This window comes from Staurois parvus, unplaced genomic scaffold, assembly GCF_062004578.1.
Source record: "Staurois parvus isolate SC_StPar_1 unplaced genomic scaffold, SC_StPar_1.0 ptg000021l, whole genome shotgun sequence".
Lineage (NCBI taxonomy): Eukaryota > Metazoa > Chordata > Amphibia > Anura > Ranidae > Staurois > Staurois parvus.
The window spans coordinates 6183986-6196135 of record NW_028317817.1 but is presented as its reverse complement, the minus strand read 5'-3'; the positions used below and the strand labels follow the sequence as shown (position 1 = coordinate 6196135).

Here is a 12150-nt window from a genome sequence, read left to right as displayed (position 1 = left end):
AGGTTGAGACAAGAAGGAACATGGATGAATAAAAGGAAAATTCAGGCAATGGCTTCACGAATGGTACTTAGGATGTACACATATATATATAGTAGAACATGCTTTTCACCCTATGCGTACTGCTGCTTGAAGTATATTATTTATGATGTAGATAAGTAATAGCCAAATGGTAATGTAGTCTGGATAGTTTTTGTTTCAGTTTTCCTGTTAGAAAAGCAAAAATGTCCGTCACTGATGTACTGAAACACAGTAAAGTGAAAACTTTACTATTAAATAACCTGCTAGAATGAAGCTTTTACAATATTGCTCAAACTCATTGCAAGTTTCACAGCTGCAGATAAAGGGAAGTTGGCATTAGTCTATGTTTCTGGTCATAAATACTGATATCATATGTGATTGCAAGCCCTGTATGCGTTTGTGCAACAAAGGTTAGGTTTTGAGATACATTTCAAGCCTTTGTCCAACATAGTTGTGTTTGTTCAGAATACCAAATTGGAGTGTGTTGTTTATAACTAATATGTTAAGGATTCTGTTAAATATTACTGTATTTACTAGAGTTTGACAAAACCGTGTGCCAGACCTAATTATGTCATCTGCTTCTCACATTTTGACACAGCTTGCATCTAGCTCAAACTGCTGAAGCACTTTTCACAGGTCTCATGACATAAACTTATGTGCCAGTTAGGAAGAAACTTGTTCACTTACAGAAGAGATGCCAGATGTTACTTTGGAAGCAACTAGCATTAATATAGTTCTCTTAGTTCAGCCTTAAAACTTATCACGAGTAGAAATATGCCAAAAATAAAGTGTATTTACATGGATTATGAATAAATAATCTGTAAATTTATAATCTATGTGTTGCGCTATTTGCACTGATCTTTAATGGTTACAAATGATGCAGTTCCCAAGCAGCTGCATTACCAATTTCCTAGGTGCACTTACAGTAAAGTCCCAGGAACATTAACTTTCAGATATGTTTCTTTGATTAGGATGATGGGAAATGGGTGCCAATCCATTTAAAAACAGAAAGAAGTTTATTGCACATGGCAATTAGAGAAAGAGGATGAGGCAAGGATCATGATTTCCCAAACGTTTACTGTATTTCATACTTTAGACTAGGCTTCAATCTCTTCTAGATATTTAAAAGTAGCAGCTTTGCATTTCTAAAGCTGTTTTCTCCAGAAGCCAACACCTTCAGGGATTCCTCCCAGGAGGAGAGATCCCTGCATCTTAAAATGTAAATCCAAAACTGACTGCGCTCATCCTCTCTACCCAATGCACAAGTGAGGGAAGCCAGTGCTCAGACTAGTGCCTCTGTTGTTGGCCATCAAATAGTCAGCAACACAGCTAGATCCAAATGTATAAAATTATTTATTGGAACATCAGATTAAAATCCAACAATACAGATAGCTGACATGTTTCAGCCACACTGGCCTTAGTTAAAGCTGCCTGTTGATAACAAATATACACATTATATACTTTCAACTCATCACAGTGAGTTCCTGTCTCAAGTCTGCTGGGTACTCTGACAAGCCTTGCATCTGGAAACTGCAGCCCATGTGGAATGCCCCTTTAACTTTGACTGGATCTCCATGCACAGTTCCTGACCTGATGTGCTACCAGCCTGCCTGGGACTGCATCTCCTGTTGCAAGCACTCCTACCAACACTTGCTGGCACTCGTGTTCCTCCTGTCCCTCCATGTCATATTAACAGTAGGTCATCACTGAAAAAAAGCATACCAAAAATATGTTCTCTTTGTGTTTGGAAAAAATGTATATCTTCTTCCAACAACCCTTAAGGGAGATTAAAAATGGCATCCCCTTAGAGGTTCCACACCTTTGCAAATAAAAAGCTCCATCAAAAAGAAGAAAAGTTTTCTTTCAAAAGAAATTTTACAGATAATAGTAAAAATTCACTTATGTATGAACTATCAATTCATTCAGATGTGATGTTGTGGAATACAATGATTTTACATCTAAGGTTAGCCATGTAAAACCACTTTTCCACTTAGTGTCCAAAATATGGGTTAACACCATAATGGTACCTTGAATATAGCTTGGCAACCTCATCACCAAAGGTTGCAGGTGCATATCACCAAGATGTGAACTGATCTTCACTGGCACTGAATAGCATTTTCTGGCTTGTGGATCTTAGGAGGTGATGGAACACACTAGCAACAGGGCATTCCACAAATTCAGCTGCTCTTTTATCTATAACCTCCATCTCCTTCCCAAGTCCAAGAATTCATCAGAACATTTGAATACATTAGTGGGATCCACTTTGAGTATTTTATAAGTGGAGATATCACCTAATTGTCTCCTTTCTCTCATGGTTCCTGGCCAACAGATTCAGAAGGAAAACCTCTTTCCATTGTGTTAGGCTCAAGGCCTAGGAGAGACCATCTTCTTTGGCTAAAATTATCACTGGACAAAAGCCCAGGAGGGAAGAGACCAAGCAGGAAGTTTCTCAGATATTTATTGGGTGCTTCTAGAATGCCTCAGCAGATATTGTAGCCCAAGTAATTGCTAGACTATCAAAACACCTTTAGCATCAAACTAATATGACCCCCAGATGTAGTCACACACCAAAGGTTTTTAATCTATAATGATTTAAACATCTATAAGTGTAGTTCAGTTATGATCAAGTGTTATGACAGCATTATCATTGTAATAATGGTGGCGGTTAGTGGAATTTTGTATGAAATAGATTTTTTTTTTAACTTTCTTTTTAAAAACCTCTAGTGTGTGACTACATCTAGGGGTCATGTTAGTTTGGTGCTGAGTTATTTCTAAGTTTTCAGGACAACATCTTAACAGATGAGTCAGTAAGTTCAAGTATTTCTGGGATATGTCCAACCATTTTTTTAATATATTTTTTTCTATCAAACACCTTTAACACAGGATAATTCATCTGTAGTGCACCCTGCTGGAACAAGCTGAAACAACTTGTAATAGAAAAAATGCACTCTATGCTTACAGTATTATTCCTGTTGAGATATGGCCAACTGCTGGCTACAAAAATGTTAAAAAAATTTCCAAAAATAATTTTGCAAAGACATTATATCCCTACAAATATATAATGCAGAAGGCATGGCTTGCATATTGTTTTGTAGAGAGCAAACATGTTTACAGTTCAATGGGAGTTGCCCCTATTTTGTAATGTATTTGGGTTATAAGCCAAAAGTTCTGAAGGAATTAAGAATTGTGAGGTATTTGTGATGCATAAATACTTTCTGGTGCAAGAAGGCAATGCTGTACTTGAATTTCTTTTGTGATACAATAAAATCCCTTTAAAAAGTAAATACAATAGGTTATTAAAGGTAAATCAATTACATTCTTTTCGGGGCCAATTTAACCAAGTAGACACCTGTATTGGTATTCCAATGTATGAGATAAGAGGAAGAAAGACACAAAGCTGAATTTCATTTACACAACACTCTTATCCTTTCTGTTCCACTGACCCCAAATGGCTGGGACTGCAATGAGTTACCCTTTCAGAACTCAGTTGGAACTAATTTGTCACACCTGTGCCACTGAGTTCTCATTAAAGATTGAGCAATAGCCCTAGCTGATTCTGAAGATTATTTTTCACCTAAGCTGCATTTGAAAGTCTGGGATTTCCCCAGGTGAATTAACTTAAACAGCATAACAGTAAGCGTCAGCGAAGCTGGGAATAAATGGATGCACTATGTCTTTTAAAATTGTGTATTGTCAGCTGGATGAGACCTTGCTGATCACTGCATTTATTTATGAATATATATATTCATGCTTTTTTGGAAGCATTTAGAGAAATACATTTTCAAAGTCATGTTAAAAAAAACAATGAAAAAAACAGTAACATATTAAAAAGATTTATAACACTGCATAGACGTTTTGTGATTATGTTTGGAATCAAAGTGTTTAAAAATGTATATATTAAAATAACCGTGAATGAAGAGATATACTGTAGATGCTTAATGTTGTGTCAATGTCACTGAGAGTCTAGGTATACTACAACCCTTGGTCTGGGAAGTAAACTTCCTTCATTACTCAAGGTAATACAATTTCCCTATTAGTTAACAGGCGCACCTTGTTTTGCATTATTCACTGTGTTGTCAGGAAAATTATTATGAGAGGATAATAAAATATATAGTAAGCGCTCATCAACAATATAAAGCAGCTGAACATTAAAGGAAAACGCATAAAAAGTCCCAAAATTCATAAATAAAAGAAATGCAGCGCTCTTATAAAAAATAATGATAAACACAGTCCGGTGAAAACAGTGCTCCTTGATTCCCAGTGCAAATGGTAGAAATTCACACTAACCAGAAAGCGCATGGGTAATACGCATGTGTATATATATATCCTGAAGATCCCCCTCTCCTCTCAGGTCTGGTCAGGGAAATAGCTGGGAAGGATGGAGATCCTACGCCCTCATGTGGTGAGGGCCAAGCCTGGGAGCGGCGGGCTGTGAGAGGAGGTCGGGCCTGGAGCTGAGGTGCCGGGACAGCGGCCCTAGTGATCCCTGTGTCAGCTCCTTTGGAGGCCTATCCAGATTGATACTGCTCTGACCTGTTGGACCACTTTCTCACCACATGAGGGCGTAGGATCTCCATCCTTCCCAGCTATTTCCCTGACCAGACCTGAGAGGAGAGTGGGATATTCAGGATATATATATACACATGCGTATTACCCATGCGCTTTCTGGTTAGTGTGAATTTCTACCATTTGCACTGGGAATCAAGGAGCACTGTTTTCACCGGACTGTGTTTATCATTATTTTTTATAAGAGCGCTGCATTTTTTTTATTTAGGAAAATTATTATGACATAACAGAGATGTTCTTATAGCAACACGGTTACATAAGGGTTCATGGTAAGCTTACCAACAAAATCAACCATACATTGAAATTAATGAAAGAAGAGACAGATTCCATACACAATATGCAGACATTTTTTCAACTGCAAATCTGATGTGTATAAAGTATATCAAGGATATTTAAATTTGTAATAATGCAGTGCCTTAAGCTAGGTATACACGTACCACAATTTGGTCAGTTCAGCAGGATCTGGCTGAATTTTGGTACTTGTGTACCACTCTCTGTTCAACAGAAGTTCAGCAGTCATTAGAGTGGCTTCTGTATAATGGTCCTTCTAGAAAATCAGCATGTAATCAGGCATGCAGTCCCCACTGTCAGAACACCATAAGATAGCAGGGGAGGTCCATGCATCCACATTGCATATGTGGATGCAGGGATCTATGGTTTTCTTTTTCATTCAACCCACTGGTTGAACAAAAAAAAATAACTGTTTACAGTATCCTGCTCTAGAGCCTGTGGAACAGAATGTACCAAATCATTTGTTTTTTACATTAATGGATGGACCTTCAACAAATTATGTTATACAATAGTCTAGACATAAAGGGGTTTATTTACTAAAGCTGGAGAGTCCAAAATCAGATTCCCTTCTGCATAGAAACCAATCAGCTTCTAACCTCAGCTTGTTCAATGAAGCTTTGGAAAAGAAACCTGGAAGCTGATTGGTTTCTATGCAGAAGGGAGTCTGATTTTGGACTCTCCAGCTTTAGTAAATAAACCCCAAAGTGTCTCTGTAACTGTGAAGATACAATCAACAGCTTCTTGTAAATGAGTAGGAATCTTTTAAAAACAGGGTGGGGGGTCAGTTTGTGTACAAATTACTTAAGCCAGCCATACAGGAGGTTATGAACAAAACTGTGTTCAAGAGCATCCAAACACTTTGCCATGAACTGATAACACTATCGCAAAAAATTACCGCATAGCTTGTGCTGTGGAAAGACGTTGTAAAATTCACTGAAAACTGGAAGAAACTGTCAAGCATATACAGTACATATTTTTGCTGACAGAGTAAAGAACTTATAGAATCATTCCTGACAAAATACTTTCTGCATAATAGTCTTATTATCCCACAACCCTGGTAAGTATTTGGTCTCGCAAGATTCTTGATGTGTTAGGAATCACTTTTCCATGGAAGGTGGACAAGGTACAGTAAGTGAGATCAATCCTGACTGTAAGGCCCAAAGACGGGTCATTGTTAAGTATCTAGTCACTATACAGGCAGGTCTTCCACTATGCAAAAGACTTGTCCCTGGACAAGCATAAACTGCTTGTCTTTGCTGACTATTCTGTCAAAATAACCCACAAACAAAAAGCTTTTAACAAAGTCTGATAAGCCCTATTCCAGAAAAAAATCCAATTCACTTTAGTCTATCCAGCAACCCTCCATTTTCAAACCCAAGATGAGAAACAACACATGTTTACACTGAAGCATTATAAAACACTATGTAAGTCAAATATCCAATGATTGTCTATAATATATTGTCTTTAATATATTTTATTATTATTTTTAGGGTGCTGTAATAACACCAACGATGGACCACACCATGTCAATGCAGCCAACCAGTATGATGGGCCCTCTAGCCCAGCAAATGAATCACCTTTCTTTGGGGACAACCGGAACGGTATGACTTACATGACATCTACATTGTTAATGAAAAACAATAAATATCTCAGTGTCTATAGACAAAAAAAGATAAGTGAACACATTTAGGTTGACACTGCAAAAAATAACCATTACATGCTAAGGACAAAACTAATCTTGAAACATTAGTGGTTGATTGAAAAAAATAGGTATTAATCATATTTCCTAACCTGTTGAACCGTATTCTTTGTGGATTACCACTTCTGGGGAAGGCAAAAGATATTTCAGAAAACTGAACAATTACAATCTAAAACATGTTTTCTTTTTCAAAATGCAGACAACTGAGAATGGCTGATCACCAATTTACACAGAAAAGTAAAAAAGAAAACTGGATGAATGCTCAAACATTATTAGATGCTTGAAAACAGTACTGTTTCAATTAATTTACTAAGCTAAGAAAAAATTAAATTTTCAAAATCAAAGTTCCCTTAGCTTAGTAATTAAGGTTCAACTGTGTTCACTTCAGACACCCCATCATATTCATGATATCATCCTGTTTTTTAAACTTCCTTGTAAATTATTGCATTCTGTTTTACCTTTTTTATTGAGATAAGGTAACTTTCACTTTGCAAAATGAATTTTCACCTACAAATAGGTATTTGAACAAAAACTGAGTACATATAAAAAAAAATAATAATTAAATGATTTGTATACTTCTCATACAGGGACATTGGTGCCAAAAGCTTGAGCCAACAAGAATATTACATTCAACGGAACATCTTTAAGCCATTTTTCCAGTTTACTTTTGCTTTTGATGAGATTGCTACCAATAAAAATGCAGCTTTACCTTTCCAGGGAACTTCACGAAATGTTGAACCCCTACCTAAAACTAAGATTGGCATATTCTCTAAGCCATCTTTTTTGCCCTTTACATTTTAAAAGTCTTAAATTCCCTAAGTAAACATTTTATCTTGGGCTCCAGCAGACACAAACTGAATTAATTCCCTCTGAAACATCCTAAGAATTTGGAAAGCCTGGCATTGCCAGATTTCACTTTATACTTGTTGGCTCACTTTATACCAGTTGACTTATCATATTTTCCACTGGTGCACTGTTGAAACCTCCAGTTTATGCATCTTTGGGCCCCCCGACAATACTTCCCCTCCGCTAGATGCACTTGCTGTTTACTAATTGCAGGTTTATAGGTTACACAGGGCTCCAGTCATCCAATCTGATTTTGACTTAGTGTCTCAAGCTATGGGACATAGTTATGTCCTAACCAAGTATTGAGGGAATTAATAGTCACACTCTACTTTGGCAGAATCGATCTTTGCCTGAGCTTTGTATGGTGCCTCATCTTGAACTCTGGTTTTGACATGGTATCACTTTTTTAGCTCAGATTTTAACTGGTAGGTAACTCAAATCTATTTTGGATCTAAAGGAAGATTTTCATTTGCTGAACTATATGTTTTTCTGATACCTTCAGCTTAGGCATGCATCCACCAGGCAATTTGGGCCCAAGTTACATATGCTTGCAGTTAATTGTTTGGCTGCTGTTATAGTTAAGTCTCTCCCAACAAGCCCAGGCTTATAAAAGCAAGATGTTGTGGAAAGCTGATTTAGGTACTGTTGATGATGAGACCTGGGAAGTGGTTCTAACCAGCCAGTAACTAGTTTCCCTAAAATTTACAGATACGCTCACCAATCAATTTATACTTCTTTAAACCTATTTGATGCCAAGTTGGTTTTCAAGGTATAAACCATCTTTTAATCCGTTATATATCCCAATTGTCAGAGGGTCACTGTCTATTTTTTTCTACCTTCTGAGGTCCTACCCACAAATACAGTCATGCTAGAAGCAAATAATAAAATTTTTACATGTCATCATGGATTCTCTGTTACAACTAGAGCCTCAGCTATGCCCTTTGGCTCTCCTGAAATCTTTATATTAAAACCTTTACCTGCTCACATGTTGCATGAGGTACTATTTACCACCAAGATGCTGATGGCTAAGGTGTGGATCCAAGCTTTGGTGCCTACCTTACAGGAATGGAAAGTGGAGATTAATAAAAAGTTTGCAAATAAAAGATTGATCTATGACCACAGTAGTTGCCCAAAAACTTTCTGAAAATTTGGGGTATGTGACAGACAAAATATTGTTGTCTATTAGATGCAGTTCCTACTTGATTTTGAACAACACTTGCAAATTGTCTATGTAATACATTTCTTTTGTGTATGCTATATTACAGAGACCTTGTCTTATCTGTTTCTTTGACTCAATATGTACAACATAGGTGCATTTTAGGCGCATTGTTGTTGTTTTTTATGTTCATTTCAATACTAATAACTCTTTTGGATAAAAAATGCAGTTTTTCCACAAAGATCAATGTTTTTTCTATTCCATTTTATTCTAATATAATTTTCTTTCCAGTACATGACTGCTGCTGCACCTATGCAAGGGACCTACATTCCCCAGTATACTCCTGTGCCTCCAACAGCTGTTCAAGTTGAAGTAAGTTGATCAAGCTCATGATTCATTGAAACATTTTTCTATTTTCAAAAAATTAAATTGTAATCCCATCTGTCACTGACCTATTATATAGCCCATTATATATTCTTTGGTAGGAGCTGCTAGAGTTTGGAGCAATGAACCAACAATGCATGCTACCTAATCTCTGCATGTATACTGTGAGATTTGTGCCTACATACTTTACATCAAAGCAGCTAGGTTTTTGATCCTTTGTCCAGACACTGGGATTTAGCAGTTTAACAGGGTAAGTATCAATTTATCTAGCTTCTCCAGAAGCAGGTAACCTGTATATACTCTCCAACTTTATGTTGAGCAGTGGTGGCAAAGAAGATCAGGCTGGTGTTTTCAAATAGAGGAGCCCCATTTTTGGCTATCCCCTCTTGAGAAATCTGCTTGCTTCTGAAGCCTTAATGGTTGGTGTCAGCATATAGCCAAGCCCATACCTGAACTGCTTGCACGCCGACCTGTAGCAGAAGTACTGTTACAGGGTGGCAGAGCTGAACAAAATCACATATATATACGTGATTTGCATCCACAGGTAGGGGGCGCATGTGAGCACACCAACCTACCTGCACTGCTATTGGCGGCTAGGCATGTCAATCACCGGGTCCCGGCTGGAGATTCCTGGTCATCACTCGGTGATTGTCTGGGAAAGCTGACGGAAGAGACCTGTGTGTAAACAACACAGGTCTCTCTCCTGTCAGCAAGGACATGCTGCTTTGTATATCGCTGCACAGGGGAGAAATACAAAGCAGCATGTCTCCATAGTAAAAAACAACATAGCACATAATGTAAAACACACATAGCACACAGTTAACCCTTTGATCGCCCCAGATGGTAACCCATTCCTGCCTAGTGTCATTAGTATAGTGCCAGTGCTCTTTATTAGCACTGATCACTGTATTAGTGTCACTGGGGATGTCAGTCACATTCAGTTCCCACCCAGTGTCAGAATGCCCACCACAGTCCCGCTATAAGTCGCTGATCACAGCCATTATTAGTATAAAAAAAGTAAAAATAAAAATTCCAGTATATATGCCACCATTTGTGGACGCTATAACTTTCATATAAACCAATTCATTTACACGTATTGGTATTTTGTTTTAGCAAGACATGTAGCAGAATACATTTTTGCCTAAAATTATGAAGAAATTAGATTTTTAAAAAAATTTTTATTGGATGTTTTATAGAAAAAAGTAAAAAAATGTTGTTTTTTTTTCAAAATTGTCAGTCTTTTTTTGTTTATAGCACAAAAAATAAAAAACACACAAGTGCTCAAATACCACCAAAAGAAATCTCTATTTGTGGAAAAAAAAGACATAAATATAATTTATGTACAGCGTTGCCATGACTGTGCGATTGTCAGTTAAAATAATGCCGCACCAGAAAATGGCCTAGTCAGGAAGGGGGGTGAATCTTTTGGAAGGCAAGTGGTTAACAAGCAGATATATATTTGGCTTGTATAAAAAAAATAAGGTGTATACAAGAGGAATGCAAGAAACAATAGGTATCTTTAATTTTTAGTGTACAAAGCTGACATTTAATTTAAGGAGCATTCATTTGGTTTTGCTAATAATATTCTGGAACAAATTTGTTCTTCTAATTTTACAGGGTGTTGTTGCTGATACCTCTCCTCAAACAGTACCATCTTCATCACATGAAGCCAGTGGGCAGCAGCAACAAATACCTGTAGAGACAAGCAATGAACATGCATCTGCATACTCCTACCAACAGACTAAGTAAGTATTTGGTAGGTTTACAGTTAAAGTAAACCTGACCTGACAAAAGTGTTTCTAGGTTAGCATCACTGCTAGCCTTTAAATTAACTCTTCACACAACTTATACATCTACTTGAAGGTACTGCAAGGTGCACTGCATCTAACAGTATTACTATGTTAGGTTCACTTAGAAGAATATAAAAAAAAATTAAAAGAAATATGATGCTACCAAGGTTATATCTTGGAATATGTATAAATGAGGGGAGAAGAGCTCACCACAAAGTCCAAGCTCAAAAATACTCTACACATAAAAGATGGCTTTTGCCCAACATCTCAAACCCAAAGTATTTGAAAAAAGGAATATCATTTGTGATTAAATATTGACAGAGATCATTGACAGCAATAACAAACCCTTTGGGGTTTGTTATTGCTGTCAATGATCTCTGAAAAAAGAAATCTCATTTGTGATTAAATATTGACAAATACTTTGGGTTTGAGATGTTGGGCAAAAGCCATCTTTTATGTGTAGAGTATTTTTTCCACTTAGTAGAACCTATGATCTTAGTGCATTCTAATAATGAATAAAGTAAGTGGTATGTGTTAAAATAAAACTAAAAAACACATAATCAACAAAATTACTAATAGAACAATTACAGTTAGTGGGAAAATAGCTGTCCAGAGGATATAGAATGATATATAAATCATAATTCTTTAGTTGTTGTATTTGAGACAAAATTTAAACATTTTTGCTATCAAAAGAGGTAATAAACTCCCAAATATAGTATCTATCTTTATTTATTTTATCTATATTTTGAAGGTATTGTGGTTCTCTTTAATTAGTTGTAGGGGTGCATTTATAACATTTATCCAGTAAATGTCTGGAACATTCTTTCTGTGCAAATTAGGTAAAATCGAATATTTTATTTTTTCCTCTATAGGTTAAATGTTATTCATTTATAAAAAAAATAGAATGGTTTGTGAGAAAATGTATTATGGCTACTAGATGGGGCTAATAATCATAGTAAATAAGTACGATCCTCAATTACAACTAGTGGCCATAATGCAGTGTGTTTTATGGTGGGGTTTCCCCCAGGTACTATAACTCTTTCTTGAAGTTTGAAAGGCTGAAGGTTACTAGCAGCAGAGTGTTATCCAAGGCTGACACCCATCATACATAAGGCAGTAAAATTAATTTTGGTTTTAATTACTTTTTTATATATACTTTTTAATTTACATTACTGAAATCTGGACATTGTTGTATGCCTTTTTAAAGGATAAGTTCACCTTTGGGAACATGTTACATGTTCAACCCGTTTTTAGGGTGGAACATATAACATGCTCCCAATGCTGTAGCTGCTGCCCAATCCCCACACTCCCAGTGACAGTAGTACAGGGAGCAGTTCCCTGTAAAAGCTGTCACTTTTTAAAAACAGTGCAGCCGCATGGGGCTCCGCCCACATGGCTGC

General features: G+C 36.7%; 1 protein-coding gene across 2 annotated transcripts in view; it reads left to right on the top strand.

The window, feature by feature from the left end:
• The window catches only part of RBMS3 (RNA binding motif single stranded interacting protein 3), a 751114-nt gene that overhangs the window by 730523 nt on the left and 8441 nt on the right, over positions 1-12150 (top strand). The window contains exons 11-13 of one of the 2 annotated variants that reach the window (XM_089690799.1): positions 6366-6476; positions 8868-8948; positions 10578-10705. In XM_089690799.1, the coding sequence (XP_089546925.1) occupies positions 6366-6476; positions 8868-8948; positions 10578-10705 (320 nt within the window). Of the gene's footprint in view, positions 1-6365; positions 6477-8867; positions 8949-10577; positions 10710-12150 lie in introns of those variants that run through there. The other variant, XM_089690800.1, reaches the window with a different exon arrangement.